The 25,735-nt window shown below is 42.6% G+C and overlaps 1 protein-coding gene across 1 annotated transcript in view; it reads left to right on the forward strand.

The window, feature by feature from the left end:
* myo16 (myosin XVI) overlaps window positions 1–25,151 on the forward strand; it is an 82,491-nt gene extending 57,340 nt beyond the window's left edge. The window contains 10 exon segments of the mRNA XM_034129114.1: window positions 2,506–2,608; window positions 3,277–3,373; window positions 3,497–3,770; window positions 7,231–7,613; window positions 10,449–11,113; window positions 11,115–11,138; window positions 11,140–11,680; window positions 14,474–14,593; window positions 15,291–15,373; window positions 22,160–25,151. Coding sequence (XP_033985005.1) covers window positions 2,506–2,608; window positions 3,277–3,373; window positions 3,497–3,770; window positions 7,231–7,613; window positions 10,449–11,113; window positions 11,115–11,138; window positions 11,140–11,680; window positions 14,474–14,593; window positions 15,291–15,373; window positions 22,160–22,330 — 2,461 coding nt within the window. The 3' untranslated portion in view covers window positions 22,331–25,151.
* Window positions 25,152–25,735: the final 584 nt, after the last annotated feature.

The following is a 25,735-nucleotide window of genomic DNA, read 5'->3' on the forward strand; positions in this document are numbered from 1 at the left end:
CTCTCTCTCTCTCTCTCTCTCTCTTCTCTCTCTCTCCTCTCTCTCTCTCTCTCTCTCTCTCTCCTCTCTCTCTCTCTCTCTCTCTCCCTCTCTCTCTCCCCTCCACTGGTTCAAACACGATATGGGCCAATGGAATGAACCACAGTCTTGGCCAGGAGAGGAGCTTCCCCTGCAGAGGTGGGTGGACTACACTGCCGTCTTCACAAAGCTCGTTCTCACAACAAATTCTTATCCTTTCCTCACATGCTCTCTCTTCTCTAAACTGCCTTTTTTTCTTTCATCTCCTTGCCTTTTATTTCTTCCTGACCCCGAGATCTTTTTTATTTCTTTAGTCCTTTCACTCTCTTTATTTCAGTCTTTATCTTTCCTTTTCTCCTCTGCCTGTTTTCTCTCATGTACACGCACACTATCGCATTTTTTCCTCTTTCTATTTGTCACTCTTTCAAAACAACCCTGGCCCTTGACTAATCAAAATGACAGGACAATAAATCAACCAATAATCTTGAGGTTGCTATATTCTCGTGAACACAAACACACACTCGCACACTGGAAGCACGCAGGCCATTTCACTAAGTCATAGTGGCTGCCTGAAGCAAATTACATTATTGTCCTGGTAACCCGGATGATTTATGAGGAAATCTATTTTACTGTAGCTTTTATTTGTCTTTTATGATACACAATGTGTTTTATGGCCAGATTTATTTTCCGCCAATGTGTAAGGTCAAATCCTACCGCTTGAACCTTGTTTCTTTCCTCAGTTCTTCATTGCAACAGAGTGGATGAGAGAGACCATCTGTATTCATACAGCATGTCACAAATGCAGCACACAAGCACATAGGTCATGTTTTCTATATGGCCAGTTCCAAGTGGGTCCTCATTACCTCCCACTGATGGATAAAGACACACATTTGTAGGTTATTAAGTTACCTAGAGCAGAATATCCATCATTTCAGAGTGACTAGTGGGATGAATATCAAGGACTAGGCAAAGCCAAAAGGATTTGAGAATGTGGCAACTGAAATAGGTGTGTGATGGATAGGAGCAGCTTCAGATAGGAAGGGAGTGGTTCAAAATCCAGCTGCATTACCTTAAGCATCTTTGTGACGCTCACTAACAGGGATCTGATGGCCTGTTGTCACATGGAACAGCGTTGGTTGCACTGTAGCCCTCCATTTAAACTCTTATCAAAGGCTTTATTTCACTTCTTTGACTCCACATGAAGCCCCCTTGGGTCTTGTAAAAGCAGGGTCCATCGATGGTTTTCATATCCTCACAGGGAAGGTCATGGGTTTACAGAGTTTCTTTGTGTTTTATGGGCCCAGTGGGATGGCGTTTGCTGTCTGCAGGACTGGTATTAACATACAGAGAGAGGGTTAGGCAGAGTTCAGACAGAACCCACTCCTGCAAATCAAACACATCCAACATTCACGTGCACTTACTTACTCACTATTGACAACACAAGTGGTTACTGCCTCCAGCCATCTGCTTGTTATATTTCGTCATCGGGATGTCACGTCTTCAGCGGGCTCTGTGTCTTGTTGATAACAGAAGAGACCAAATGCTGACTATCCAACTGATATGAAGTTTAACTGTTTTGTGTATTTCATTCAGAAAATATACATTTCCCTTGATGTCAAATAGGTTATACAATTTGCTCTTGTTATAATGAGGTGTGACAAAGAAAAAAAAGATAGGATTGAAAATGTGGGACTGCCTAATAATCTTCTTGTGTTGCCCATGTCAGGTTCTTTTTTTTTATATCACGAACATCATCACAGTTTAACAAGTACATTTGAGATTTGTAAAACTTTACAGTAATACTGAAGTCTTTCAAATGTTACATTAACAAATTCATTTACCTACATTTCCTGGACCCTTATTAGACAGGGGCCAATTCTCAACCTATAGTCTTAAAAATAAGAAAATGTGTCTCCTGTCAACTTTAGTATTTATTTTTTGTATTTAATCATTGTCATGTTCTTGTGCATATAACTATGATCTAAGATGAACTAAGTATCATTTTGACTACGTTCTTTTTTCTTCTGTACAATTTTGTATATGCTTATCGCACTGTGTTGCTGATGCGTCGTCCTTGAGCAGGTGGCTCAAAAAAGTTTCTGCTAATGAAAAGCACAATATATTATTATACCACTCAGAGTTTTTGTATCTGGTACAATTGGGAATTCATTTCATAACCCAGCTTCTGTATGCCAATATAAAGAGCAGTATATTTTCTGTTATTGGATTCTTTGTAAACATTTCTGCTCACTTTCCCTTTCACCCCCACCGTCCCAGGCACAAACAAACCACTGTCTCCAGCTGACCATTCATAGCAACCGTTGCCCGCGGCAACACCAATAGGAACAGATGCTGTGTGGCTGGTCTGCCGTATGACCCCCACTGAACTTTGAACCCATTGTTTCTGAGAAAAGATGCATCAGCGTCAAATGTTTAAGTTTCGCTCTTCAGCTTTAATATCTCTGTTGTTATCTCTTTGTGTCTCAGATATAAAGATCTTGTGGTCCCGACTTTGGGAGACAAGAAGAAATTGTCCCCTGAAGAGAGATGTCGCTCCGTTCTGCAACAGTCCAAACTCCAGGGATGGCAGGTGTGTGTGTGTGTTTTGCCTCTTTTTCTGTCCCCATCAATAACAAAAGATTTGCCAAATGACTTAATCCCTGACCCTCTATTTGAAAAATCCCATGGAATTTTTGACAACTCGTTCCAGCTGTCCCGCCTCATCATCATTCTCCTCACACACCCTCAGTCACACGGCAGCATGGACCCGTCCGCCCCCCTCTCTGTCCTGTCTGCCAGACTGCTGTTGTGTCTGAGTGTGTGACCCTACAGGTCACAGCAGCTCCAGCCTCACACACGCATACAAACTCCTCCACAATGCCTTGCAGACACCTTTTCATCCAGCTCTGCTCAACACACTCGCACAAGCACCACTCCTACAAGTAGCGTGTGTTGAAATGAATGGTGTGTGTGGAAGCATGTCACCCCCTCAGTGCTGTGCACCTGTTATAGGGTGACCTCTGCCACCCCCCAAATGCCCTCTAATCCAGGAAGTGAATGCCGTGTCAACATGCAAACTCCATACCCTGCCCACACTCCACACCCACCTATTATCATGCATCACTGCTACATCACTGCTCTGCCATCTCTCAACTAACAAGGCACTCTCTTCTGAGATTTCCTGACAGCCAGACTCACAGAAGCTGGCGATGATACCACTGTAGTTTACAACTATGATTTGTGTTGTTGTGTGTGTAGATGGGCAGCAGCAAAGTGTTTCTGAGGTACTGGCAGGCCGACCAGCTGAACGACCGCTGCTACCAGCTTCATAAAAAGATCATCACCTGTCAGAAAGGTAATATCCAAAACACTTGTTATTACTTGAGTGTTCAGCTGTCTTTCTTTTACTGACACCTCTGACATCTCTGTCTTCCTCTCCCCTCTTCCTCTTCCTCTCTTCCTCTTCCTCGTGTCTCAGTGGTGCGTGGCTGGCTGGCCAGACAGAGCGTTCATCGCAGGCTGTCCTCACAGCAGAAAGAGGAGGGCGGTGTGCAGCGCTTCCTGCAGGGGGCAGAAGACATAGGGATGCGAACCTATGACCACTTGGTCATCCAAAATGCTTCCGACATCTCAAGAGAGAGCGACCGCCTGCGCTGCCATGGCAACAGCCTTATCAACATCCTTGGCAACAGCCCACCACTTGGTGAGAGGCCTGAGCCAGTGGGCAAGGAGGAGGATCAGCCCATGAAGAGGTATATTAGCAAACAGCCTCGAAACTAACACACCTTTAGTCCGATTGGAATATGTCAATGTGCAGTCAGTCATTTTGCATTTACAAACAATATACAGTAGCATAAAACCAAATGAGACGGTTTTACAGTGACTGTATTTAACCTGAAAGGTCATCAATGTGTAGTTACTGAAATGTACAGGATTTTTGATTGTAAAAAGCAATCATTGGCCTCCATAAGTGTGTATGTGTGTTTCTGCATGCGTGTCATTGTATCCCTGTGCAGTGAAAGCTTTTAATTGTTAATTTCATGATGAATAGTCAGAGAATGATCTGCGTTTGTCAGATTGTATTAGTAAAGTGTTGCACCAATGGAAGGCTATCCTTATGTCAACCTCTCCGCATGCTAATACAACATATCATTACATTGGAATAATCCTGCAGGGCTACGAAAGGGTTAAACATGGGTTTTGGTAATACCTCAAATGTGACTTTGGAATTTTAGTAATTTTAGTAATTTTATGCTTTCTATGGTACGCTGCATTATATATGCATTTATTATTTTTAATATAATCTTTTAGCAGGAAGCATTACCATGTGTGTTGATTACTGCCATTGTCCCATGATACTGATTTTTCTATCTCCACCTGACAATGATTTGTTAACAAAATGCTAAAGTCTGAAAGCTTTCTGACTAAATATATGTTTATTATATTATAACAATATAAACACATATAGGATGTTTGCTTCTAAACATCATCTTAGACAAACCAATATTTATATTAAGCCTGTCAAACTAATAACCTATAGTGAGTCTTTTCCACTGTATTTAATCAATGAGCAATTGGAAACGATTAAAAATCAATTAGAAAATGTCACCGCACTGCAATGTACTGACATTTTTTAACGTGTTTTGATTAATTTATGGAAGGAATTATATCCTGAAAGATGAAATGAGACATAAACACACATGATTCTGCGTCCTCTATGTGTCCTTGTCCATGTAACATCTGCTACTCAGACAGACGCCCAGCAGGAGGAGGGGTGTCTGTGGGCGGACTGGGAGAGAGTCACAGTTGTTGTATCGTAGAGGGGATTCAAATTCACCCAAACTCACCTAATTTCTCTGCAGGTTTTTTAATGCCTTTCCACATCACCTGCCCATATGCCCGGCTAACCCCCGCCTGCGATTCTGCAACCAACAGATGGCTCACACAGATTAGCAAGGGAAATATCTAACAGGATGTTATCAAATTACTGCAAGGAGATTAGATTTAAAGCATAATCTCTTTGGTCCTTATCCTTCAATTGGCCTCCTTAGCTCATATTTGTGGAATGACAGCTGAAGCAGGCATACATTAAGGTTGAGCATTCTGATGATCTAAATGATATCATTACCTCAATCGGATCAGAAAATTATTGGAGTGGAAAAGGGTAGTGCCTGAAGCCAAGGCGTGTTTGTTATTTTGTTAAAGCATGCAAATGCAATAGTAATGGAGATTAATGGCCAGAATTAATTTTTTTAAAGGTCCCCTATTATACTGTTTTTCATCAATATATTATAGGTCTCAGATATATACAAAACATGTCTCTAAAGTGTTTGGCTCATCAGATCATTCATTGCAGCATCCCATAAACCCCTCTGTTTCAGCCCTGTTTCAAAAGTGCTGATTCTGTGTCTTTTACTTTAGATGAAAATAAGGAGCCACTCCCCACGCCCCTCTGATGCCCCTTTCACACCGGCGCTTTTCCAGCTCCTGCTGGGAGCTAGAGCCTGAAAAGCGCCGGTTTTTCCTGTTCACACCGCAGCGGCGGCGCGTCATAGCTCCGGAATGCGGTTCACTTCCAGCTCCAAAAAGTTGTCGGTCCAGAGGCAAGAGCTTTGGAGCTATGACGCGGCGTCGCTTACGTCGAGGCGTGCAGGAAACCTTACTTTGACCATCCGTTCGCTGTTATTGATCATTGTGGAGAGCAGGCAGACGTTTTGTTATTATAGCAGCTATCGGATGGAATTAATACATGGGCTGTACAGGTTGTCATGTCCGACTATCACAAGTAGAATCATAATGAAAAATACGCCGGTAAAATGTGCCTGTAGAAAACGGCTTAGCAAGTAGTCAGTTTAGCTTCGGTTGCTATGCTAACATCACCCATGTTATACCAGAGAAACTTTCATAACAGCGTTGTGATGCCAAACAGCGTCAATTCAGACTGACACACATTCACTTAAGGGGAACTGGGGATATGTATCAGCTGCTTGTGTGACAGTCAGACAGTGAATACTTTAGAGCCGTGTGAGCTAACGGGAGAATAAACTCCCGTTGAAGAGCAGCCAGCACTGCAGCGGTCGGTAAATGCCGCTGAAACACATTAATAAACAATGAACCACGGCACTCTGGAGAAAAGTATAAGGTTGGAGAAGTCGTTATTTAATTTAATCTGGCTTCGTATGATTAAAAGCAACACGATCGTCGACCCGACGCAGTCCCCGGCCCGTTGTTGTTGTGGGAGAAAATCTCTCGGCAGCTCTGGGCGGTGTGAACAGAGCGGGAGCTGAAAAGGGAAACCGGAGCTGAACCAGAAAAGCTCTCGCTAGGAGCTAGAAAGGGAAAAGCGCTGGTGTGAAAGCCGCATGAGAGATATTTGGTTAAAAATAACACAAAAGGCGCTTTCACACCGGAGTACTTTTCCCAGTATAGTTCCGATATAGTTCCGAAAATGTGCGTTCACACCAAAGAAATCCGGAACTAGAACTTAGTTCATGAGAACCGTTTCACCCCCTTTTCAGTCACTGCTAGAGAGCAGATACTTTCATGGGAGAAAAAGGTTCCCATTTCTGATTGGCTGGGCGGAATGCAAACCATGCCCCGTAAAACTCCCAAAAGGTTTTGTGAAGCCGCCATTTTATTATCCTCGCATTAGCATTATTAGCATTAGCATTAGTCCAGCGCACAAACGCAGAGAGACTAACTTATGGCAACACAAAATAAAACATGGGAGCGGTGGAGTGATGAGGAGGTGTCGGCGTTCTGGTGATTTACTCGGAAGGCTTCAGTAGAAGCTGCTGGGACTAGCCAGTCCCCAACTCCGGGGATTTCCGGCCGGGGTTCATCAGAACTAAAGAGTTCTGATGAACTAAGTACGGCAAAGTACTTGGTGTGAAAGCGCCTAATGGTGCTCTAGGAGGAGATTCAGGTGATAAGGTGGGGGGGGGGGGTTACCTTGGTTGGTGATTGACTAATGGTTACACAAGCCAAAAAATCGTTATGACATCATAAAGTGGCCAAAATCTGATCAGCTCATTTTCAGACAGGTTTTTATCTAAATGGATCAGGACAAAAAGTGAGCGAATCTTTTTTCCTGAAACTTTCAGAATCTCTTTACACTGAGGGGACACATGTTAAAGTAAAAAAGACATGAAAAAGTGGATTTTGCATAATATGTGACCTTTAATGTATTTCTGGTATCTGTTCCTTTTGTAGGGTTGTGGAGAAAAGTGGGAAAGTCTACGATGGTCCTGTCAATGGGGGCGGTCGAGTTATTCGCCACTTTCGGTCTAGCTCAGTACCCATCCCTCTCGCCATGGAGAACATGTTCCCTTCCACAGCGAGTCCACCCATCAAACCAGCCCTGCAGCAGGTGGCTCATACCAACGAGGATGGGGCAGGCAGGGGGGGTCTCTCCTCCCCTCGCAAGCAACCTCCGCCCAAACCAAAGAGGGACCCCAACACCCGCCTGAGTGCATCTTATGAAGCAGTTAGTGCAGGGTTGACGATGTCAGCCAAAGAGAGTCCCACTCCTGAGGGATATGGTTCCCCAGCTGGAAGCCCTCCTAAATCCCAGCTGTCCCCCACAGACCCATCAGGTAAATCACCTCTACTCGTCTTTAGAAGATGCAACAGATGGTCCTTTCTGTCCCTTAAAGGTCCCCTGTTATACTTTTTCAACAATAAAGTATAGGTCTCAGAGGGGCATTCTACCGAATTAGTACAAAGCAATAAAAACTATTTAACAAAACAATTAAGTATTCAGACATAGATATTTACTAAGAATATGTTATGGTCTATTTAAACATAAGGCATTAAATTAGATAGTGATAAGCTTAATATATACAAAAACATCATTTATAGGGTATACTTTCTATTGGGAAGTAGCTGTCCCCAACCCTGACATCTAAATTTCAATTTCTGTAAATAACTCTTAAAACATTTTTTTAAATGTTGTTCAATGGTGTATTTAGAAGATCTTTGAGTACATTCAAACAGAAGTTGGAATATTTAGATTTATTGTGGGTATCATTTCTTAATAAAAAAACTATTCTCAAAAAATCATGTCCCCAGTTTTCATGTCACTACCGAAACACAAGGGGTTTTAGTCCAATGGCTGAGCCTGGTTTTTAGCAACACCCCTGCATTTTTGACAAGGCAGTGACACTGCACCCCTGTCCCTCATGGCTGAATGGCAAGTAGCTATATCCCATACTTTTGATATAAATCTGTTCCAAAATCTGAAAATCGGCTTGTAACCTTAAGAATTGTCACTACCGAACACATATTATCTTCAATTAAGTCAACTTTGTCGGGGTTTTACAGTATGCAAAGTATTAGGTTTTTATGTGTGTAAACCTCTTCAAAGACGTGTATGCTAGCCATGTACTTGCTAGCATTCAAGTTATGCTCAAACTTAGCTAGAATCGTCACTACCGAAACATATGGTTACGTTTCGGTAATTGACATGATCGTTTCGGTAGTGACAAAATGGAATGGTAAGCAGGTAAATCCCACCATTTTGAAATAAATCAGTTTTAAAGTCTGAAAATCAGTGTGTTACTTTAAAGGTCTCTTATTATACTATTTTTAGGCATATATTATAGGTATCAGATATATAAAAAACATCTCTATGAAGTGTTTTGCTCAAAATATCAAACAGATCACCCATTCTAGCCTCATTCCCCTCTATTTCAGCCTGTTACTAAAGTGCTGATTCTGGGTCAGTAGCTTCAAACATTCACACTTCAACATAAGGCATGTTATGAGTTAAGATTAAGCAATAAGGTTGAGGGAATATGATACAACCTTGAGAGCAAGATACTGTGGTCACTACCGAAACACTGGATGTTTTGTAAAAAATGAAGTATATTGAGTTATCAACTAAAATGATATGATACTGATTGGTTTAATGTATGTTCAATTTCAACAATCATTAACTCTGGAATCAATATGATCAGTATTATGCATTTTACAAAGAAAGTTTGCATTATGATTTTTATGAATTGTATAAATTGAACTTTGAAATTTGATAAAAAATGCACTTTTATTAATTTAATTGTGAAAACCCTCAATAGATATTTGTTAAAATACTATTTAGAGAAGGGAAGGTAAAACAATCTGAACAGGTTAATATAATACTTTTTTACTACAGTGTATGTACTATGTTTCGGTAGTGACCATTTTTGGTAGAGGAAGAACATTCCAATACAGTCTGGAAATACAATATAAAAATGTACGGTTCTTTTACTAGATATTTGTAATTTAGATATGGTACAAAATATATATGGACAAAGTTTTGGGAAAAAAACTACATTTCAAAACATTTCCAACCTGACTTTGGTCCAATTCGGTAGAATGGCCCATAAAACATGTCTCTGAAGTGTTTCAAAAGTGCTGAATCTGTGACTGTAGCTTTTAAATGCAATTGAAGGGTCACCCCCCCACCCCCCTCTGGGAAGTTTTTGTTTTAAAAAAACACAATAGGCGCATTCACACCGGAGTACTTTTACCCCGTACTTTTCCCGTTTAGTTCCGTTAGTACCCCTGACGTCGCGTTCACACCAAAAAGAGTACTTAGTGCCGGGAACTTTTACCCCCATTTTCAGTGCCTGCTAGAGAGGTGGTACCAAAAAAGTACCAAAAAAGTACCAATTTCCATTGGCTGGGCGAATTGCAAACCACGCCCCGTAAAACTCAAAAAAAGTTTTGTGAAGCCGCCATTTTATTATCCTCGCATTAGCATTAGCATTAGCCCAGCGCAGAAACGCAGAGAGACTAACTTATGGCAACACAAAAGAAAACATGGGAGCCGTGGAGATGAGGAGGTGTCGGCGTTCTGGCAATTTACTCGGAAGGCTTCAGTAGAAGCTGCTGGGAGTCCCAGCAGCTTCTACTGAAGCCAGTCCCCAACTCCGGGGACTTCGGGTGGCAGTATACGCCGTGAAGTTGTTTGCGGCCTGCCAGTAAACCCAAAGCAGAAGAAGACGAAGTTACGTCAGCGGCTCATTTGCGTAATCTTCCCTCAGGGAAAAGTACTCCGGTGTGAACGCGATTGGTACTTAGTGCCCTGGGGTAATAAGTGCCGGGGCACTAAGTGCCGGCACTAAGTATGGCAAAGTACTTGGTGTGAAAGCGGCTAATGGTGGTTTAGGAGGATATTCAGGTGATAAGGTGGGCAGGTGTTACCTTGGTTGATTATTGGCTAATGGTTGCCAAACCCAAAAAGACATTGTGACATCACAAAGTGGCCAAAATCTGATCAGCTCATTTTCAGACAGGTTTTTATATAAATGGATCAGGACAAAAAGAGAGAGAATCTTATTTCCTGAATCTTTCCGAATCTCTTAACACACATAATAGGGGACCTTTAATTCAGATGGCTAATGTCTGACTTTCTTTGTATTTATTTGCTTTCTTTATAATTTCCCCAGCCTTGTCCAAGCCCCGTCCCCACAGTGATGACTACACAACCATGAGGAAGGTGCCACCCCCGAAACCTAAACGCAGTCCCAACACCAAGCTGTCAGGCTCATATGAGGATATCAACGCTGCATCTCCACACATCCACCAGTTCCGTCCTGCTGAGGTGAAGCTGGCCTTGCTGTCCCGGGCTGGCGGTTTCTGTGGGTTTGGTGGTTTATTGCAGAAAGCAGCATCTGTAGATGTCCCACAAGGGCTTGGACTGAGCCTGTACCGTGGCCAGGGCGAAGAGGACGTGTACATAGAGATGTTGGGCTCCAAGCAGCGGGCCCGGAGCCTCCAGGAGCCTCCTGACAGCCCGGAGCTGGATGACTCGGAGGCCGTTTACGAGGAGATGAAGTATTTCCCTCATGAAGATGGTCCTGCCACCGTGGTAAGCAAGGCGGCCAAACTGGAGGCCCTAGGCTTGAACCTGGTGGGATTGTGTGCGTCTCCCCCTCATAGCGGGGAGATCAAACGGATGGCGGCAGGGTTGACGGCTGCCATGGACCTCACTCACTCACAGAGCACTGCCAACAGCGGCAAAGACGGCAGCTGCGACATCCCCTGCCCCCTTCCCCAACTTGCTCCCCCCACCGTCCACCTTCTCCTGGTGTTTCCCCCCTCCCCCGTCACCCTGCTCTCCTGCTTCAGATGAGTCCCCCCCTCACCCCTCTAGAGGTGAAGAAGCTGCCCGTGTTTGAGACCAACCTGAACTATGCTACCGGCCCAGACAGCCCCCTGTCCCCTCAGTACGCCCGCCAGAGGGCCGACTCCTCCCCTAGCCTCACCGTCCTCATGCCAGAGAAGAAGCCCACCACTCCACTCACCCCTCCACCTCCACCTCCTCCCCCCAACGCCCTGCCTCCCCCTTACAGACCACCGTCACACTTCCCCTTCCCCCCACCTGAGACCAACTTCCAAGGTATTACCAGATGTGTCACAGGAAGCTCAGACCCTCCCAAAACCTCATGCGCTCAAAGGGCAATTGGGGAACCCCTGGGGAAGCCCCCTCCCTATTCCCCAGTGAAGATGACCCGACCTGAGCCTCGGAGGGCACACTCGTGCTCCTCCTCGCCCCTGCTGTTCAACCCAGCCAATGGCAGACCCCTGACCAGCCCCCTGGATGAGCTCAACACTCTGTTCAGCTCGGGACGCAGCCTGCTGAGGAAGCCCAGCTCCGGCCGAAAGACCAGAGATGGAGGTCTGTTTCTCACACATCTGCACACACACACACACACACACACACACACACACACACACACACACACACACACACACACACACACACACACACACACAGTTACAGACAATTAAAACACAGCAGAAAGGGGATCACAGTAAGGTTGGATTATATGGAGAAAATCAAATATCCAAATATTTCTGATCAAATACCTTGATATCGACATGGAGAAAACATTGTAGGGTTGACTATTGTTTTTTACATAGAATATTTACAACATTGAATTTATTTTAATATAAATTCATCAATTATGTGGATATAATGAAACTGTGTCATGGCAAATATTATAACTATTAAAACAGTCCGGTTAGTTCAGAAAATGATATCCATTTACTGTCATGCAGCCTTCAAAACCAGCCAAAGACAATTGTGGGATGTTACCATAAATGTAAGACAATATCTGGTGTCATATCACAATATCAGTTTAGATATACTGCCAAGCCCAGATACTGTTTGAACACCACTGCGTGCGTGCGTGCACGTGTCCATTTTGTAATCTGTGATGAGTTCATGATCAAAGTCTCAGGCTGCTCTGTGACACATGATTTATTGTTCACTGGGTGATTACCTTCTGTACAGCAGTAGTTGTGCAGGGTTGCAGGTAAGTAATAACCCCCCCCCCCCCCCCGCTGTTTTTGTGTCGCTCTCTGCGCCTGTGTGAATGCGGACTCATACATGTAGGCTGTGTTTGAGTGGTAGGGCGGTCAGATGGACTATCACCCAACAGCCTTTCTCATAAATGCCCCTTTTCTACATTTAGAAAGTCCTTACATTGATTCAGGGTTAGCTAGACACCCTCGTTGGCCTACTTGAGGAGGCCCATTTGTTACAGTCTCCAGTGCAGCTGCCTCCTTCCATGTTACCTAATGAGCCCGCTCCTGTAGCCCATTTAGCATCATACTGCACTGCACAGTAAGTAGGATCTACTGTGTTGGTGTGTGTTGTAGCTCAGTGCTCCACATGCAGAGCACATTCAGTCTCTGTGACACTGATGCAACGGTTGACCTTTGCAAAAAGAGGATAAACATATTTGTTCCACTTTGTCAATGAAAAGGGGAAGGTCCTCAGGTCAGAGGTTACCACCCCACAAAGAGATTACTTTGTTGGCCCTCCTATGAAAGTGAATTTTCTTTTTATACCTAAGCTGGAGAAAGGACAGGAAAATGAGAGCAGTTACAAACTGTGTTGTCCCTCTGTGTTTTTATCGGAGTCTCTGTTTCCTCCAAGTGTATTAGTTGTGGCTAGGTTAATAATACATGAGCAGTAGAGTGATGAGGATGGGTATAAATATTTAACAGCTCATTCATGTTCTCCTGAAGCCAGTGTGACTGCCCAGCAGCAGAAGCAAACAAGACACCCTGAACAGTTAGAAAAATGACAATCAAGTGAAAGGATTATCTCTCGCTGTCAATAATCAGAGGCTCATGTTATTGTTGCGCTTGAATTATATAAGACACAGTTATGTCATAGGTCTATGAGTGTTTCCCATGAATTACCTAGGTCCGCAACAGTTTCATAATAAACCGAAAAAGTGTTTAACTTTAAAATGTACACATTTTTCTTCTGGGAAAGTGCTTCCCCGGACCCTTCTATGGTCCGAGCTCCGACCACCACAGTGAGACAATCCTGTGAAGTACTGTGTCTAATAATGTTACAAGTTCAAGGGGTAGATAGCTGAAGTCCTTATAAGAGATGGAATGAGAGCAGTGCGCAGGCTGACCCATATGCCTCACTTGACATCCTGCGCTTGACTCATCGTCAGCACCTGAACCCGCGCGGGAAAAGCACTGGCGTCATGGAAACAGTGTGTGCGACAGGGGAACTTGGCACTGGGGTTCACAACCTTGCTGTTATTTCGAGTGGGCAAAGCAAGGCGGTCTGCTTAGATCAGAGTGCAGAGGGATACCGAGGGGCTTAACAGGATGGCCTGCTTCCGCTCCCTTTCGGCTGACTGAGTGTGATACCTGACGCTGTGGGAGTGGCCGCGGGTTTCAGTTGCCATCCCAGACATCTCTGTGAAGAGCAGCTGCCTCCCTCCTCCTCCTCCCCTTCCTCATCCTCAGGGAATGAAAAAAACCACAGGAATGCCAGGGGAAGAGGGCAGGTGGTCTTGGCATTCAGGAAAGCCCTGTCATAAGACACCTCATGCCTCAACGGCAACATACATATTTCCTAAAATTGGATTAAAGTCTAATTCTCCCTAATTATAGTCTTTATTGTACAAATCAAAATACTCACTGTGACTCTTCACAAGCGGACAACTATCAGATTAAAATCCCTCCCTCTACCTGGCCTTGTGTCCGTCAGAAACACACACCTGCCGTATGCTAACTTTATATTTAGGCATCTTGTGACCATGGGGGGGGGGGGGGCAGGGAGGCACACATTCTCGTGTGGGACGGCAGCTGACAAATTCCCATTCACACTCTCATGCACATTTGTACCCACAGTCACTTACTGAATCAGTGTGTGAGAGCATGTGAGCCCTGAGGAGCAGCAGCAGGGCAGAGTCAGGTCATGTGGAGTCACCTTCGACCAGACACAGAATGTGGATACTTTTTTAAGGCTTAAAGGGTTAGGAGGGGTGGGACTCAGGAAATAGAGGATTTGGGAAGTCAACACATGATGAGCCACATTTTAAAGTAGCACAATTAGACAGTTATGCCATATTACCAGTTTTAATATTTTCTGTATCGACTGTTTATGACATGCACTGACAGCTAGTGTGTTTTCCTCTGGCTTCATTCTTCACAGGATTCAATTCTAATATCAACCTGCCGTCTGTGCAGCTACAGGACAAGAACGCCAACAACCACACACATCCTCACTCCCAAAGCTCCGCCCCCGTGGAGAACGGCAACCAGATTTCCAACGGTAACAGCCCGAGTATTTCACATTTTTACAGATAATTTCCAATCAAATCCATTTTTTATTTAAGGCTGAAACTGATGATACATACTACAGCAAAAATAAATAAATGAACTCAACCTGTGGAGTTAGAAAAAAATTCCTAAAGTGCAGTTTGAATATGTGTTAAATGTTTTACTAAGAGATGTGAGTTTTATATTGGTGTGTAGGTCTGCAGAGCGTACAACAAAGTGATGGAAGTCAGGCTCAATGGAGTGTCCTCCAAAGGCCCTGTGATCCTAAATAAAGAGGCTATTGCTATATTTAGTGTCCTTTAAAGTCCTTTGAGGCTAAAACCACTGACCTGTGGAGTGAAGAAAGGAATCTGTCAGGCCGGACCAGGCTATTAACTCTATTTCTATTTTAACCCCTTTGCCCATGTCACAACTAAATCACTTAAACACTTAAACTTATCTTTAACATGCCAGAAATAAAAGCTTGCCGGTAGGAAGGGTTTCAAAGAATGAGGGCGACACAATGAAGAGGCCTGAGAAATAAGAAAGAATGTATTGTAAGATATCATTTATCGTTTTTCTTAGCTCTGGCCAAAGACTGTTTACAATAAACCATAAACGCTCAGAGAGATTGTCAACCACAGTGTGTGTCTGTGTGTGGGAGGACTTGCAGTTTGTGCTAAACAATGCTTGTGACATTGTGTGTTCAGGGTCGCTGGAAGATGAGAGTCACAGCAAGTCAAACTCCTCAAGCTCCACTCTACACAGACACATGGACAGCCATCATACTCAGGTAAACACACAAAGACAGGCACTGAGCAGCACACAGATCATGACAACATGTCTATATTGGGCCTGTATTTTGTTGTGGGTTTCTTTACATTTTAAATGGAGAGGAAAGTGGCGTCCTTTGAACAACATGTATCAGTCATGACATGTGAGCTTGCTGTGGCTTTGTAGACAGGTGTTTGGTTACAGGATCACATGTAATGTCCTGCAAGCACATACACACACAGCCTCTGATATCCAATTGATAAAATGCAGTTGACCAAATGGAAACCATGTTGATTGAAAAAACGTACAATACAAAACAATAGCTGCATGTATTTTAAAATGCCTTGATGATTTAAAGATATAAACATATAGGAGTGTAGCAGCTCAATCACACTCACATGACTAGCAAACAACTCAGTCACAACAAAAGCTCTCCTGTAATTATACTGTACCTTCTCAACTCCAAAATAGGATTTGTATTTTGTCAAGAAAGGCCACATTCATATTTTATAACATTTGTGAATTGTGATAAGGCTCTGTCTTAGTTATCAATCATAAGACTGGAAAATGTGTTCTCAAAATTACTACAGTGTTGTTAAAATAATAGTATTTGAACAACACTGATAACACTCTTCCTTCTTTATTAGCTTGGTGGGCAAATTGTTTTGTTGGATTGACATTTTCTTCTAAATGTCCCTTTTGATCATTTTATACCATTGAAGATGAACTGTTACAATGTGAGAAGTATTCACTGGGAGAGAAAAGACCAGATTTCTAACTTCTCTCATCAATAGTTGACCATAATTCCTTTTCAATCTGCTGTAATGCAGATAAAACCCTTTTTTATAATCACAACATCGTCAGACAATAAAAAGAACACTGTTAGATCAGCTGCACTAACATATATAAAATGATTGATAGTTAGTAACAAAAGGATGTCATATTCATGTACAGCCACGGAGCCTCCATTACACATCCACATGAGCTGCTAATGTTTTTATACTTGTTAAACATGAAATATGTAGGCAAATCAGCATTTTATTATTAATGTGGCTGGATCGTGACGCAGCCACATTCTGTTTACATTCGATATAACAAACACACATACTCAAACACACACACTTTCTTTCTCTGCAGTTATTTAGATGATGTCCAGAGGCTGAGCAGTGAACCCACAGACTCCAACAGGAAATTTGATTCATTTAAGACAGCGGCTGTCATAACAATAATTGATTTGCACATGTCTGCCGTGTTAGCCTTTACTTACTTTACTCACATCTGTTCCACCACTGCATTAGTGGCATCTGGAAATCATAATAATGCAGGTTACATACACAGTGAAAGCTCTGGCATACCAGCGTCTGTGATGTAAATGCTGTGCTCAATAGTCTCTGTCACTGCATTGTGTTTTTAAGTACGCAGCTTTAGTCCTTGAAAGTATCAGCACATTGAAACCAATTCAGATTCTTCACAATTGGCATCATTCAATGTTTGAGTGTCACTGTGAGTGATGATTGAAGCACAGGCACATAGTGTACCACTTTGAAAGAAACTAAGGACACATTCATAAGGTACTGCCACTAGAGATGTGAAGGCACGTTGTGTTCCCACTTCACAATCCTCTGGTCCACCAAACTGTAGGGGTGAACTCACCTGTTTAAGACTGCTTCTTACAAACTTAGAGAAAGTCTTAAGAACATTCCTGCTAACCCAAAAGTCTAAGGTTGTCTCTCAGTAAGTTTGGTTGCATATAAATAACTCCCTTTCTCCTTCTCTCCTGTTGTTTCTAATGAGCTAGGCTGTTACTCTCACTCCCTCCTTTATCTTCCAGAGGGGTCATCTCAACTTTTCTCCCTTCGGTGCGGGGGCTGCCCTCTAAAACAGCGAGGGGGGGGGCAGGGGGTTTCACTGGAAGCCTGGTTCACATGTAGGGATGTGGTGAGTGTATCTCATTCCTCGCTGCTCTCCACCCTCACGAGCAGTGTTTTTCTTTTACAAAATGAAAAAAGCCTCAGACGTTTGTTTAAAGTAATCCTCCACTCTACGTCTATTTCTGGAGATGACCAACCCTCCTGTAGAGTGGCTTTAAATAATGTATAGTTTAACTGAAGATGTGGTCATCTGGAATTTATTGCCGTAACAAACGATTCCAATAACAACCAATATTAATGGCTGGAAAATTACAACACTGTTTTGATAAAAATGTGAGGGTGGTTTGATCCAACCATACCAACTCCAGAAAATACCGGCCATCGAAGGCAACATCTTGAAAACCACTGCTTTTCCAGAACTTAATTTATTTTTTACCTGCTCCCATTATTTACTGCGCTCTTTGTCCTTTAAACACTGCTCTGGAATCAGATTAGCTTTCTGCCCTATAGAGGGGGGGGAAGGTCTGATCCTAGAATCAGTGGCACTGCTTGTTTTCTTCCTTTTATCAGTCATTCCTTAAAGGAAACTGCAGCTCTTGTTGCTAGCTATACGTCTGCATCTGTACACTTTATCATCATTACTGCCAAAATATATACCTAATAAACTATAATATTTCCTTCTCCTTCGAGACAATAAGTATTGTTTGTTGTTCAGTGAGATCATCTTTATTATGATAAATGAATGGAATCTGTAAGTCTGTATATCTCTATATACCTCTCTCTATATTCAGTGATACAGGTGGTACTTGTGAAAGAGCACATCATAAGTAAGCCTATCCATATGACTGAATAATATTTGAGTTATGAATATATTGTAGCTGGTATCAAAAGCATCTAAGCAATATTAGGTATATATGATTTGTGGATGATTAAACTGGTGATTAAAAATGCATAAAGTAGGTTTTATGTATTTGAATCTACTTAAACACATCAAAAGTTTTTATACAAGTTTGTTTGTTGTAATATTTTTCCACTTAAGGCAGCAACGTGATCTTACAAGAACATCTTCAAGGTTGCACATGCCGTGGAAAGAAATGCAAAAAAAAAAAGTTTGGAACATTCTGGTCCAAGAAATTGCTTTTGTTCAAAATGACCAGAGAACCTGGGCTTTATCGGACATTTGTAAAATGCATCTAAATGCATCTTTCAGGGAACAGTAGGCATCCTTGTTCCTTTGAAACTGTCCTCGGATTAACAAATGCTAATAGCATTCAAATGAGCATACATGCCGACACTGATGCACATAGATTTTAAAGCTAACAGAAACTCAAACTTCAATTAGGTCTGTTCAACAAAGCAGAGCTGCAGTTTTTATTGTTGCTTGTTCACTTGCTTGCTGGGATTTTCAGTTGCTGATCCATCACATTACTCCCTTCTTATATCATCCTTCAAATATTGTTTCTGATTTGTATTGTCAAAGATGTTTCATAAACTGCAAGTTGTATAACCTCAGAAGTTACTACAGATCTTCACCCTCATGTGCCTGACATTATCTCTTGAAACATGGCTCCAGTGATCTCATGTGTTTTCCGGAACAGGTTCATTACCATGAGTTCATTCAAGAGATGGGAACAACTACGTGACCCAGAATGCCTTTCAATTAGCTGCATTCCAGTCAGTGTTTATGTGGGATTAGCAGATCTAATGGGATGAATGAAAAGGAAAGGATGAAGGAAGAACAGGGGGACGGATAACTCTGTTATTCATATAAAGAATAGGTGGACTGTCCATTTTGCCAACTAAATGATAGGATGGCACTGAGATTATTGTCATTCTTTGTTTATCCCCTTGACGTTTAAATGGGGAGAATGACTGCGCCACATGTTTGTTATTCAGAATAACAACACTTTGAAGATGAGAAGGACAGACGGGGACAGAGAGCCTTGGTGTCTCTGCATGAATCCCCCCCTTGTTTGCCAGGGTTAAAGCATCCGTGTGACAAAAAGGTGTCATGCCAGTTTCTCTGAAATCCCCACATGACCTAATCCATTCGTTGCAATTTCCAGGAAAGAGCTCCCACATAGGTCAATAATGAGCATCAACATCTCTATCGCTATTATCAGTCCGTCTCTTTTGCCACCAGTTGCTTTCCCAGCCCCTATCAAACCGTTGGGGAAATACGATGCTGGAAATAGACACTGTGATTTTTCTCCTTGTATTACCGTTAGCCTAGGCATTTATATTTTGTAAATTAGATATAATCTGTGCAGAAAGTGAACATAAAGTGTATGTGATGTACACACACGCTGGGGATCAATCAGAAATCATACAAGCAGGGTGTGTGTGTGTGTGTGTGTGTGTGTGTGTGTGTGTGTGTGTGTGTGGTGTGTGTGGTGTGTGTGTGTGTGGTGTGTGTGTGTGTGTGTGTGTGTGTGTGTGTGTGTGTGTGTGTGTGTGTGTGTGTGTGTGTGTGTGTGTGTGTGTGTGTGTGTGTGTGTGTGTGTGTGTGTGTGTGTGTGTGTGTGTGTGTGTGTGTGTGTGTGTGTGTGTGTGTGTGTGTGTGTGTGTGTGTGTGTGTGTGTGTGTGTGTGTGTGTGTGTGTGTGTGGTGTGGTGTTGTGTGTGTGTGTGTGTGTGTGTGTGTGTGTGTGTGTGTGTGTGTGTGGTGTTTTCTGAGGAGAAGCTCAGAGGTCATTGTCAAACCCTGTGGCCACAAAATCCTGTCTATAACTGACAATTTAGAGTGACCACTAGTGTTCCTACATTACCATATTATTACCATAAAATTACCAAAACATTAACATGTTGGTTTGGATATCGGCTCCCTCCCCCATGCCATTGTGATCAAGGGCACGGGTACAATTTCAGATGTCAGTGGATGATTCAATGGAGTCTGGTTGTCCTCAATCAGAAAATGTTTTAATTTGGCGACTATTCTGCAATTGTATATCCCTCATATAAGCTTGATTGATGAGATGTAATTGGGGAATATCCAAGTGAGCATGTAATTAGACAGAGACCAGCCCTGCGTGCAAAGGGCAGCATTGTTGGAAGCATGTTGATGCAGGCACCATAAATACTAAATAAAATCTATGGACACTGTTATTACATTATTGATTTGGCCGTCCTTAATGGTTTGGGTAATGCCTCTTAGTTTTAAATAAAACAATATTTATTCTACAGTATAAAATGAACTCTAAGGCAACACACACGTGCCTATTACCCCACGGTTCTCTTTGATTTGAGTGTGGAAGATCTTGACAGGCCTGATGAAAGGTCTTATTGCTGAATAAGAACAAATCCCTGCAGCCATGTTCCAAGAAGTTAAGTGGAATATAATTGCTTATGGCTTTGAAATGAGATGTTCAACATTCACACTTAAGTGTGATGTTAAGGCGTCCACGTTCTTGCAGTAAGAGAGTCTTTAGCATGAGGTAAATGTAATGTCTAAAGGCAGCAATACCATCTTCTCACCTTGACTCTCTGAAGATGAGTATTCAAATTATTTATATTTTAAAGCATCAAGGCCACAAACTATAAATGTTTCAAATGTTGTTCTCTCAGAATTTGATTCTTCAAATGTTTATGTGTTGGTGTGTGTGTATGTGTATGTGTGTGTGTGTGTGTGTGTGTGTGCGTGCGTGCGTGCGTGCGTGCGTGTGTGTCCATGTACAGTCAGAGTCATGCATTGCAGAAGGACACGGTGTTCTTTCTTGTCTAATGTTCCAGTAGCTGGTGTTCCTGCCTGGCGCCAGAGCAGAGAATAGCCTGGCAGGGAGGTGTAAATTATGGATTAGGTCACTGAGTTTTGTGCTCTTGCAGGCAATCAATGTGTATGTGTGTTTGAGTGCATGTGCATATGGACACTCACAGGTGTGCAACCCTCCAGATATGTGCATGTGATCCCTGTGTGTGTGTCCAAGTATTTATTGTGTGTGTATGTGGCAATATCTTTGAGGAGTGCATCACTAAATGAACTACATATGCTTGGCAGAGATTCAAAGCAGAAAAGGTTAAGGGAAGAAAATAATTATTTTAAAATACTGCGATTTACAGCATCAAGTAGGTCTGCTTTTGTTTTTTATTTAGATATCTTCACAGTAAGAAATACACAATATAGTAAAGCCAGCCGTATGCTTCAGATCTCATCTCTGAGCATGAGGGTAGAGTTTTTCGCACTTCGACCCCACCGTTAAAACCCCCCCCTGCCTCCTCTGGTCATGATCATTAGGTAAGGACTCGGCCCTGTTGCTGGTATTTACCTGGATCTTGGCAGAAAGCTCATAATGTGCTTTACACAGAATGACGTCCATGTGTGAGCCTTTTGTGTATTTGACCATGTGTGTGAGAAAGAGCAAGAGTCACTTAAGTGCTTGCTGCTCAAGGGCCCCTTCTGTACATCACAATAGACTTCATTTGATGTAAAGAATGGGGATCCAGAGACAGAATATGTAAATGAGGCGCTGTTCATGCTGTCAGTTCAGAGAAGGGATTCCCCTCCTACTGCTTCCCTCTTTATCAACTGTCTCATGAGATGGCTTGGTGCCAGCCCCACATTCATCTCTGTTGTTTAGTGATTCATGAGAAAGACGGTCCTGCTTTTAAAGAGAGGAGCCCAGCCCAGTGATCACTGCCTCTTTCAAGATGGTGGATCAGAAAAGAACTATCCTATCTTTCTTGCTTTAGTTTAGAGGCAGGAATCTCTGATGGAGACATGATGATATTTGACATCTTTTATTGCCATTTTTGCACGACAAATGTGATACCTTTGTCTTGAAATGAAACCACTGCTTATCATTTACACTCCCCTCCAATCACGGCCTGGTCATTTCAGCTTTCTGTCATCTTCTTGTCAATCCACTCAGGGGAAAGTCACTATTTATGTGTGATTTGAGTTACATCACGTTCTCTTCTTCCCCTTCTTCTTGGCTCCAGGTGTTCCAGCGGTTACGTCTGTCCAACGGGGATGAGAGTGCCACCCTTGGGGATCTTCTGCGATGGCGACGAGTTCAGTGTGAGGGGCGGGGTGACTGGAAGCACCGCCCACCTCAGACCCCCCCCCAGCCCCACACGCTGCTCTGGACCAACAGGAAGGCCTCTCCATGACAGAGGTTATATGCAGATGCAGCTCCTTTTTCTTTTTCACTCCAGTCAGAATCACATTTTTTTTTCTTTGGACCAAGTTACCTCCATGCCCATGAGTTATGTTAGAGCGTCAAGTCCCTGGGCTGAAGGTCCCGCCTCTGCGCCTTTGACCTCGACTGTGGAGGATCCCATAACCTAAATGATACAAACTCGGCACTCTGTAACACTTCTATGAAAAGATACAGTGGGACACAGACACAGTAAAAGTCTATAGAGATCGAGATTTTATTATTAGAAGGAGACATATTATGAATTATTTTCAGTTCTTCTAAGACAAAATGTATGACGTCCATAAAAGGGTGGTTGAATTAAAGAACAGAGTAGTAATGTTTTCATAGTCTATTAAATGGCCCTTTTAGTCTGTCTGTATGCTAGCCTGTGTTGTTCTGCTGCACCCAAAGGAGCTCCACCCCAGAACATGGTGCTGTAATACGTGACTTGCTGTCCTGTGATGTTCCCATGAATGCTTGTGCGTGCGCCCCCGAGGCTCTGACCTCTCTGAAGTTTACAAGTCAAACATGGCCTTCGTACGGGATCAGACATGGGACCTTTTCAGGTACAGCTCTCACCTCGCCTCTCACATTCGGGCACCAAGTGCTACTGCAGCCCTGGCAATGAGAGACCAGGGGTCAGGGTAACCTCAGTAATATCCCAAGGTGCACTTCTCTTCCTCATTGTTACCACCAGCCTTTGGGGAACAAAAACCTCTGGCCTAAATAGAAACTACTGCACTTACCTTTACGAGGAAAAGGGGATCCAACAAAAGAAAGGACTGTGGTTTAAGGTATAAAGGTAAAGCTAAGTAACATAGCTTTAGCTGACAGGTATATAGTTCATGTTGTGAACATGAAACTCTGTGCCAAAGTGATACAACTTGCAAAATAGACGTCTAAAATAATAGAGTTATTTAAAAAATACTCATATGTACAGACTGACATGAATGACCAAATCATAACTGTGCTTCAGTGTTGATTCAATGGACCGTTTCTCAATAGATCAGATGAACATGGAGAAAAGAAGAGAAAAAAACAAACAGTCTACACTTGAAAAGTAGCAACTAAACTCTCATTGTGTCTCATCAACACCTGAACAGTTTTGTGTGTTGGGTGTTGTTCAGGAGACTGTGCAGAGCTCAGGAACTCACGCACAGATGAACTCAATTATTGTACAGACCTTCATCTCCTCCTCCTCGACCCCACCAAACCCACCTCTTTCCCACCCCCCCTTTCTAATGGATCAAACCGGCTCTACGGGTGTTTCCATGATGACCGCTTTGTAAATAGTGACCAGTGTTGTATGTTCAACCTTTTACTGTATGATAGGAAAGCACCGGGATTGAATTGAAAGAGGAAGAGATGAGATAATGCTGTCTATGATGGTGAAACTGAGATTTAAGAATGTCTTGGGTTAGATGCAATGACTGAGGTAAAGAGAAGAGGTTTATTTTAAAATGTGAATATCTTTTTTTCAGAATGATTGTCTATGGCTATTAAATTCTTTATACTCTATTTAATATTTCCCCTCCCTCTTGGCCCCTTTGTTCTGTTCCAATGATGCAAGGCAAATGTTTTCATTGTATTTGGATGTTTTATTGCACAATATTTATGTGGTGTGGTGTTGACTTCGGTAATGGGCTGGGCGTGTCTCAACAAGCTTTTTGATCTTTGAAGATCGGTCGGGATTGTTGGAGCCGCAAAGTATCAATAGCTCTAATTGATTTCTCATTCCCACTGATCACCCACAATGTGTCTGATTGATTCGGACTTACGAATTAGCAGCGCTATCACAGGATCGATCTCAGCTGCTGTCAGGGCCCAAATATTCGAGAGGGATTAGAGGATATCACGGATACTCACAACAGAGATGGCTGAGCTGCATTTTTGACTGACTGGCTGAATGTATAATAGCAACGTTTTCTTCCACTGCCTGAAACCCTGTGTATATTATTACTGGAACATGCGCCTGTATCTAAACAGTGTACCTGACTGCTTAATGTGATTTATTGTCTTCAGAAGTTGTGTGTGTGCAGGCCATTTTTTTAAAAAAGCAAGTTAATAATGATGCAGAATTTCTGATACGGTATTGATTTGCTCCGTGTGCTGAGATTGGGGTTGCATGAGTAGCACTGCAATGCAGAACTATGTCAAACATTTTCATCACGGTTCAGCCAAGATCAAGCTACTCAACCTTGCCAATGAAAGAAAACATAGAGCCTCTGAATTAGTCCTTTATCATGATCAGGGTTCTGGTTAGTCGTTTGCATTATGGTTTTGTGTGATTCCATGTTCACTGAAATCATGAAATGAGGAGATTAATTGTTTTTGTATTGTCTTTTAAAGCATATCAAGCTTTTACCTTGCATGACCACATGTTGGGCCCGGCCCTTTATAACGTCCTCATGCTGAAAAGATAAATATGGCTTTATAATGTGAAGAACAGCTTCCCACTGCACTGTGAATCATTGCACTGTCCCCTGTCTGTCATATAAACACTCATCATCCATTTACATCCACCTTTAACTGGACTGCTCCGTCATTTACAATCCCTGATGATCAGTCTGTCGTAAGCAGAACTCTGGCAGCCAGTCATTGTTGTTGGTCAGGAATCTATCAATCCTCTGCTCTGAGATCAGCTCTCTGGTGCTACAGCCAGTGCAGAGCGGCCATTTTACCGTCCCCAGTCCATGTATAGTTGTCCGGAGAGACACAATATTTTAGCAGGGGTATCTCACTGCCTTTCATAGTGTTGTTGCTTTTTTTTTATTGTTGTCGTCTTTCTTTTTGTACATGACATACAGTATATTTTAACCTGCATACATATGTGTTTGTGGAAAGAAAAAAGATTGTATGTGATCTTTCATAATTATTATGTTCCCAATGTTTTATAAGTACTGTACCTGTACAGCAATAAAGCACAATTGTGTCAATTTCAGGACTCAAACGTAGATTATTAATTGGAGCTCATTTATTCTGGAAATTTGGAATCAGCAAAAGTACAAAATTGTATGTGAAATGTTGTAGAGTAAAAGGACACGTAGCATAACATTTAAATAATCAAGCATAGTGGCCAATGAATGGCGTATGAAAATGATCCACCTGAGAAAATATACTTGTTTATATTTCACCACTGGCTCGGTGTGTGTGTGTATTCGTATCTCTGTGCATACACAACCAAATCTTACAAGTAAGGACTGGCAGATTGAAATGAGCAGCACACTCAAAGACATTATTGTTTAACAAGAGAGTGAGATTCAGTTTAATGCATAGCTTAGGCACCACATGTCAATTCTGACTCTTGTAACCATACAGATTGTGGTGCTGTCTTTTGTTCAGGTGTTGGACCCCTGTAGAATTGTGCATAGATAGA

Source organism: Trematomus bernacchii, unplaced genomic scaffold (assembly GCF_902827165.1).
Source record: "Trematomus bernacchii unplaced genomic scaffold, fTreBer1.1, whole genome shotgun sequence".
NCBI lineage: Eukaryota > Metazoa > Chordata > Actinopteri > Perciformes > Nototheniidae > Trematomus > Trematomus bernacchii.